General features: G+C 36.1%; 1 protein-coding gene across 1 annotated transcript; it reads left to right on the forward strand.

The window, feature by feature from the left end:
* The first annotated feature begins 289 nt into the window (after nucleotides 1–289).
* On the forward strand, nucleotides 290–7,626 carry LOC106882639 (proteasome subunit beta type-6). The gene is made up of 6 exons (XM_014933420.2): nucleotides 290–443; nucleotides 3,379–3,446; nucleotides 3,557–3,688; nucleotides 4,646–4,775; nucleotides 5,774–5,918; nucleotides 7,410–7,626. Exons 1-6 carry the CDS (start codon nucleotides 342–344, stop codon nucleotides 7,538–7,540), a joined length of 708 nt encoding a protein of 235 aa, XP_014788906.1. The 5' UTR covers nucleotides 290–341; the 3' UTR covers nucleotides 7,541–7,626.
* The last annotated feature ends 1,344 nt before the right edge of the window (nucleotides 7,627–8,970 follow it).

Consider the following 8,970-nt stretch of genomic DNA (forward strand, 5'->3'; position numbering starts at 1 on the left):
TATGTAATCTGAACCTTTCCCACCTTATTTTTTAATTTTTTTTTTTTCGGAATCCCACGTTTTAGGCTATGGAGATTCCGATTCTGAAAAAAAATTTTCAAAAATATCAAATTCAGAATTTCGATCCCCCCCCACCCCCGGTTTTTAGGATCTAGATAAGTATACAAAGTTTGAAAGTCTTTCGGTACCAAAAACACTACATAAAACATTAATGAAAACTGGTGCCCTCGTTTTGAACAAGATCCGAAATTTTTGGTGTTACGAATGAAATCAGAATTATATCTAACAAGGGAGCTAACCACAATTAACCGGAAACAGTTCACTGCTCGTTATTATCCAAGATGGCTTCTGTGATGACTGGCGGTTTGTCTTATCCCAGCATGAGTAACCAGATTTATAGTGACATGGGGATGGATTGGATGAACAAAGAACAGAGCACAGGAGTAAGTGGTGCCGTTATCATCTATAACATATGCAGATTCTTTTAGATCTTTGAATCTATAGCTATTACTAATCTTTATTGATTCCTTTATCAACATCACATAAGAGCTATGTGTCCTTACAGTCAATTCATTAATTATCTATAATGTAATTAACTGATGTCTGTTTCCTGATTTTCATTTTTCTCTAATGAATAACTTTATTTTTCTTATTTATTCTTTTACTAAGAGATTACCAATAGCATGGTAATCTCGACAATAGCTTTTTTTCTAAGTAATAGACATCTGATTTATAGAAATATATTAAGTTTCCATGTCGGCTCGAGTATAATATTTGTATTTCTTTTATTTATGTAATTTTAGTTTTTCTGTTTTTAAAAAATTGGTTTGAGCAGTGCTCATGGCCTTTCCGTGTCCTCTTAGATCGGTGAGATCGATTCTGTTCCTTTTGTGTTCGCTCGTTCTTTTACAAAAGACAGTACAGTCTCATCCAAATCGCACCCTACCATCTTAAAATAAGGTTACTTTGGGCAGTGTGAACCTAGATACATTGTGTTTGAAAAACAAAAAAAAACAAAAAAAAACTGGATGGTTGTGATTAAAATGTCTTTTGATTTGCTCGATCAAATTGTCGAAACTAAACAATAACATAGTGAAGGAGGGAATTTCTAAGAGACAACTGAGTGAATGATTTTATACCTGAGGGTGTTTGACGAACGACTTTATTCCAGTCATGTTTTGAATGGTGCCTAGGCTGCTTGTGTGTATAGCAGCAGCGCTGATTGTTTTAGATACGAGTCTCAATTGAACTTTGTAGAGGATTAGTAGATGTCGAAGGCTGAAATACTTCTTCATACAACATTTGTTAGTTGATGTGTCTTGGCCAGAGAGATCCTCAGTAATGGTGAGGTCTACCATTTGTGAGGAAGGGGTTACGATAATGTCTTCTTGATATGGCCAGTGATTATTTCTGTAGAAAGAGACAAGATTAGTACAAACCCTTCTAGAGGATGTTTTTCAGTTCGACGTTCATGAACTTGGTGCAGTTTTAATAGGTTTTATATGGGTAAAGGATGAATGGAGGCTGCTATCATCTGTGTAGGTGTAGTTGCTGGTCAGGGTGATGATGGCAAGTAGGTTGCTGATGCACAAGAGGAAAAATATAATGGATAAAGCTGAACTTTGTGGATATACTGGGGGTGTTAGAGCATGCTACATTAGCACAAAGCCTGATTGATCTCATAGACAGGTAGGTTTGCTAGTAGATTTGTGTACCATCTCCAGATTCAGTCAAATGTTTTGCTGGTATTGAGTACAACTACACTTTATGAAATTACTTGAGAGAGAAGACCCACTGCTGAGTGTCATAGGGGACCCACTGGTGAGTGTTATAGGGAAGTAGGTCTCAAGTACTAAAGCTGTACTGGTGGCCAAAATATTCTACTGTTTTATGCTTAAACTCACCATATGTGTGTGTATGAGTCAAAGGAAAAAAGTCTAAGACTAACATACCTAATGAATTTTTCTTGCATTTGATTTTTCTTCTTCTTGTTTTGATTGTAAGTTTTCATAAATTTCACTTATTCTGCAGACATAATATTCTCAGTATTCAGCTGATATATTCTTGCATGATTTTTCGTTTCCATTCTTCACTTATTGGTAATAGTTGATAATACTATTATTTCTCATCTTGTCTGTAATAGTTGTTAACACTAGTGAGCAATTCTCTTCCTTCTCTGGCTGACAATGTTAGGAACTGAACTAGATAACGAGTTTTTCTCTACTACTTTGGTATATGAGATTCAACCGGCATATCTCATTTTCTCCATCAACCAGATCTTTTTTATTTTTATTTATTTCTTCAATGAATTAATTTGTATGGTTTTTCCAAGCCAACAAAATTGATAAGATTGGTATTTCTTGTGTAAAATAAAGACCCCCCCCCCCTTTGGTCATGAATGACCATAGGATTGCACCTAAAAAGTTACCCTGAAACACTGTTAGTGGAAGACCAGCAGTTATCCATGCATACCAGTCTCTCCTCTCCACACCACGATGTTGTACAAAGGATGGTACAGCTTGGCACCAGTGACATTGCAACTCATTTCTACAGCTGAGTGAACTGGAGCAATGTGAAATAAAAAGTCTTGCTCAAGAACACTACACACAGCCCAGTCTGGGAATCAGACTCACAACTTCATGATTGTAAGCCTGATGCTCTAACCACTGAGCCATGCACCTTCATTGTGTAAAATATGAAATACATAAATCTCTCCTGCCAATATACAAGCTATTCTTCCTTGTTACTTTTCCACCTCTCAGTTATTTCCCCCACTTAGTAGTGGGAACTTTTTCTTTTTTCCTTGTTCTCATTTTCTGTCTTCCAAGTTACTTGGCAACCTCACTTGTGCTGGTGGTACGAAAAAGCAGGTTGTACGGGTTGGTGATAGAAAGAGCATCCAACCCTAGAAACCATGGCAAAACTGACACTGGAGCTCAGCATAACCCTACTGCTTGTCAGATCCTATCAAACCATCCGACCCATACCAACATAGAAAATAGATTTTAAATGATAATGATTTCTAACAAACTGTCCTTCACAATTTAAGAAGCTATTCTTCAGTGTTACTTTTCCAATAATTTGACAAACTGTCCTTCACTGTTACATTTCCACTACTTTAACAAGCTGTTGGTACTTGTTATATTTTTAATTATCATGAAAATAGTAAATGCTGTCTGAAATATTCAAATTGATATAGAATAATTTATTCAAGTGTGGTAATATTGCATATAACTTCCACATAACTTATTGGAAAAAAAAAAAAATGATCCCAAACTTTTCAAGTTGTTTATCTGGCAATTCAATTGCATATTTAAATTCAATGCCCAAACAGAAAGTAGAACTTAACAATAAATATTTTATAAATATTTCTTCCAGACTACAATTGCTGCAGTTGAATTTAATGGTGGTGTAGTCATTGGGGCTGATTCAAGATCAACAGCAGGGTAATTAATTATTTGTATTCATCTATTTCTAAATTTGTTTTCTTAAATATTTCCCTACTTGTTTTTCTTTCTAATAAAATGACCCCAATTTTACTTATTTTATATTTCAGAGTTTACATAGCAAATCGAGTAAGCGATAAGTTGACAAAGATGACTGATTATATTTACTGTTGCCGATCTGGATCATCAGCTGATACACAAGCTGTTGCAGATATTGTCCACTACCACCTTAACTTTTACAGGTAAGTGATTGTCCTATAATGTTATCATTGATGAACAAGGACAGTGTTCGTAGCTCCTGTTGCTGGTGAATATAAACTGTAATTAGTGCAGTTAATATAAAGCTTGAACTGATAATAAGAGTAAAAAAGCAAAAAATATATTTTAGAGTCTTCAGCACTAAGAAATAATGTTAAAAAAGTTAGTCTTTTCTGCTTTTAGTATAGCTTAAAAAATTCTTAGTGGTGTTATGTTATATTTTGTGAAATTGGGTTAATGAGCTCTGATTAAAATGAAATTATGTTCAGTGAGAAGTGATTGAAGTACTCTATGACCCAATCTATTAGAAATAATTTCTCATTAATGGGTCTACAGGGTTGATCACAACACATTTCTTAATTTTACTTTATTTCATAACTTCACTACAACATGGCTGTGGGGTTAAGAAACTTGGGTTCAGTCCTACTACTTGGTACCTTAAGCAAGTGTCTTCTACTATAGCCTATATATATATATACATATATATATATATATATATATATATATATATGCACGTATATATTAGTGTATGTATGTGTGTGTGTGTGTACGTCTGTATATGTCTGTGTCTTGTGTTTGTCTCCGATCACTGCTTGACGTTGGTGGTGGTTTGTTAATGTCCTTGTAACTTATCACTTTGGTAACAGAGACCTGTAAAATAAGTACCAGACTTAAAAAATAAATTCTGGTGTCGATTTACTTGACAAAATCTTTCAAGGCAGTGCTCCAGTATGGCTGCAGTTCAATGTCTAAAACAAGTAAAAGATAAAAAGATAACTGGAAGAAATTGTTCTCATTTGTCATGATAGTTAAAAATCTAGTTAAAAAATTTGTTTTATGTTACTTCAAGTATTCAGACATTATATTTTTCTATTTACCCCAGTGTTGATAATTGGATTGCTGAAATAATCTGTAATACATTTTATTTTTTCATTTTTCAGAATGGAAATGGGTGAAGAGCCTCGAGTCAATGTCGCTGCTAATATATTCAAAGATCTTTGTTACAATTATAGAGACAGCATTACAGCTGGTATTATAGTAGCCGGATGGGATGAACAGATGGGAGGTCAGGTATGTCTTCAAATCATATATGTGCACTAAACATGATCTGTATGGTTAAGAAAATTACTTCAGAAGCACATGATTTTAGAATTTGTTCCTATTGTGTAGCAGTGGCAGCTGGTACGGTGAATTGACTAATGTTTTAGGAGTTCATTGATTGGTAGAAACTGTAAAAAGCCCATCATGTTTTGATAATATATAAGTATGTATGTATGTATGTATCATCATCATCATCATCGTTTAACGTCTGTTTTCCATGCTGGCATGGGTTGGATGGTTTGACTGGGGCCTCGGAAGCCAGGAGGTTGCACCTGGCCCCAATCTGATCTGGTGGTGTTACTACAACTGGGTGTCCTTCCTAACGCCAACCACTCCGAGAGTGTAGTGGGTGCTTTTTACGTGTCACCGGCACTAGCATCGACCATGATCAGATGGTGCTTTTTATGTATGTAGATATTTACTTGTGTATGTATGGATCTATCTATCTATCTATTTATCTACCTGTCTGTTTTTATAACTGTATACATTTGTGTGAAAGTATGTGTATATATATATATATATATATATGTTTGTGTATAGGCACAGGCATGGCTTTCTAGGTGCAGGCTTGGCTGTGTGGTAAGAAGCTTGCTTCTCAACCATATGGTTCCAGGTTCAGTCCCACTGTGTGGCACTTGGGCAAGTGTCTTCTTACTATAACCTCACTCGAGGCACAGTTCTTGTGGCCAAATTCTTCCCTAACAACAAGAAAAACGAATTTCTTACTTACTTTTCTTGTGTTGGCTTGGTAGGAAGAATGTGAAAGTGGTTAAAATTCAGGAACATAAAGTTTTCATTATTTTTATTTGCCAAACTTGTTTTTTCCCTTTGTTTTCCTGCAACTTCCTAATATTTGATATTACTTCACTGATGTTTTCCTCTCTATGTTGGTAAATGTTCCAAATAACAATTTATGTTTTCACTGATAATGTTTAACCCCTGTTATTTCTTGTTCTTTCTTTTTCCAGGTTTACTGTATCCCCCTGGGTGGTATGATCATTCGTATGCCATTTGCTATTGCTGGTTCTGGAAGCATCTATATTTACAGTTATGTTGACTCCAACTTCAAACCTAACATGTCTAAAGAAGAATGCTTGAAGTTTACAGCTAATTGTAAATATATTTTGTCTTTCTACTTCAATATAAAGCAATTTATACATTCATAAGTTTGCATATTCTAGTAATAAGTGAACATCTCTGCTTTTCTTTTTACATTACACTCTTTCTCTTTACTGGAATGTGTAGGATGGTTTTGAATAGGAGGTTTTTTTACGTGTTATTGGTATGTTATTTAACGCATAGTGGAGGTGCAATGGCCCAGTGGTTAGGGCAGTGGACTTGTCATAGGATCGCGGTTTCGATTCCCAGACCGGGCGTTGTGAGTGTTTATTGAGCGAAAACACCTAAAGCTCCACGAGGCTCCGGCAGGGGATGGTGGCGAACCCTGCTGTACTCTTTCACCACAACTTTCTCTCACTCTTACTTCCTGTTTCTGTTGTGCCTGTAATTCAAAAGCCCAGCCATGTCACACTGTGTCACGCTGAATATCCCCGAGAACTACGTTAAGGGTACATGTGTCTGTGGAGTGCTCAGCCACTTGCACATTAATTTCACGAGCAGGCTGTTCCGTTGATTGGATCAACTGGAACCCTCGACGTCGTAAGCGACGGAGTGCCAACGATTTTACGCATAGGACTCTTCTTCCTACAGCTACTTGACGAGAAGTCACGATTATTTAGTTTCAAGTCAGTCCTGACCAAGCAGTATTTGATCAAAAGCATTCTGGTTGTGTTCACCTCATACTTTCTCTCAGCATAGCATATTGAGGACTGCATAATCCAAATGTGTTCTTCCCATTTCAAGAGAGGAGAGTGTGATTTCAAGGAGATTTGGTTGAAATTTCTCATTGGTCTAGCTACCACTTGGAGGTTCCCTCCACACCAATGACTAGGACGTAGAAGCAAAACCTGTTTATCAGCCAGTCAAATTGAGTCCAGCAGAGTTAAGTACCTTGCTCATAATTGAAACTCATTGGAAAATTTTGGACAAAGGTCTTTTAATTGTATGAGTTAATTATTTGATTTTGATATGATGGTAATTGATTGGAGAAAGCAGAGTAATGTGCTTTAAGTGATAACACATCTTATATAACTTGTATTGCATTGGTTCCTCAACATCAGAGGGAGTCATAGAAGTACTGATGTAATAGGGTGTGTTTTGGGTACTTTTAAACCTGACAGAGTTGATTACAGCTGATTTCTTCCAGGTAAAAAGAAAGAGATGGAAAAGAATTGACCCTTACACAGGGCTGGTATGTCATTTATCAATCTCAAAAAAGATGAAAAGTAAAGCTGACTTTGGTGGTATTTGAACTCAAAGCAATGGCTTATTGATTCTATTAGTTTCCCCACCTACAATTTATATAACAAGATAGCAAAGACTGAAATTGAGATTATAGTCAACTTTTCAATATCAAAATATCACAACTGCTGTCCTAGACATCTATTTTTGTTCCACCTTCCTTTCTGTTACTTATTTCATTTTCTCTCATCGTCTCTGCTATTAAAGCAAATTATCATTATCACTAATTATCTTCATTTGCAGGTATTTCCTTAGCAATGACCAGAGATGGTAGCAGTGGTGGAGTTATTCGTCTTGCTGCCATTACTAAGAATGGTGTGGAGAGAATAAATCTGATTGGTGATGAAATACCAAAGTTTAATGAAGATTGCTAAGTAAAATAAATATATCCTAACTTTTCATTTTCCTAATCTGTCATAATCATTTCTTTTTGTTACAATAAAGAAAATAGAATACAAGATGTTTTTGCCTAATGTTTTATATCTTCATCATTGTGATAATCATGAATCATCACCATTTAATGCAGGCATTCCATACTGGCTTGGGTTGGACAGTTTGACAGGGTCTGATGTGTCTAAGGACTGCATTGTGCTCCAGGGATTGCTTTAGCATGGTTTCAATGACTGGATGCCCTTCCTAATGCCAACCACATTTACAGTATGTACTGTGGTAATCATCATCACCATCACCATCATCATAATTTTAACATCCACTTTTCCATGATTGCATAGTTCAGATGGAGTTTATTGAGGCAGATGTTCTACAGCTGGGTGCTCTTCCTGTTGCCAACCATCACCTGATTCCAAGGAAGGTAATATTTCTCCATGACTGGATGTATTTACACAGAACATTGGAAATGAATGACATTCATTTACAATAGTATCTGATGTCAAGACAAGAAGACACACGTACATATATATATATATATACATATATATATATGTACATATATATATATGTATTATATTGGTGCAGGGGTGGTTGTGTGGTAAGAAGCCTGCTTCCCAAACACATAGTTCTGTGTTCGGCCCCACTGCATGACACCTTGGGCAAGTGTCTTCTATAGCTTTGGGCTGACCAAAGCCTAGTGAGCAGATTTAGTAGATGGAAACTGAAAGAAGCCTGTCGTATATATATATATGTATATGTTTGTGTGTCTGTATTTGTACTCCCTACCACTGCTTGACAACTGATGCCGGTGTGTTTACGTCCCTGTAACTTAGCAGTTCGGTAACAGAGACCAATAAAATAAGTAGTAGTCTTACAAAGAATAAATCCTGGCGGCTATTTGTTCGACTAAAGGTGGTGTTCTAGCATGGCCACAGTCAAAATGATTGAAACAGCTAAAAGAACGAAAGTATATATATATATGTATATATAAAAAACAAAAAACTAAATTCTGGACACTGAGTAACCAATGGTATCCATGAAAGCTGCAGCTTTGTGGACAACTCTTCAGACTCTATAAAAAGACATTTAACTTTCTACCTCGTGGGCGTGAGGGAACGCTAGGATAACGGTCCGACAGCTGCTCTATAAAATCATTATTGAGGCAGGTTATCTCCCCTGGACCAGAGGATAAAGAAAAGCTGTAATCAAAATCTTTACGGTCTCAGATTAGCCTAACCAGCAAATGGGGAGATCCAATTTTCCAGTAGGTAGCGCTTGAAAAGAACACATTTTGAGAAACTTTCTTTATGATTATATAACACACCAGGTTTAGCGTAGTCCTTAAGAATTTTGGTTCTCTCTATAAGTGCAAATTCATAGCTATTTAATGCTATTGCGCCTGCAATCCACCTAT

Source organism: Octopus bimaculoides, chromosome 3 (assembly GCF_001194135.2).
Source record: "Octopus bimaculoides isolate UCB-OBI-ISO-001 chromosome 3, ASM119413v2, whole genome shotgun sequence".
NCBI classification, from domain to species: Eukaryota; Metazoa; Mollusca; class Cephalopoda; order Octopoda; family Octopodidae; genus Octopus; species Octopus bimaculoides.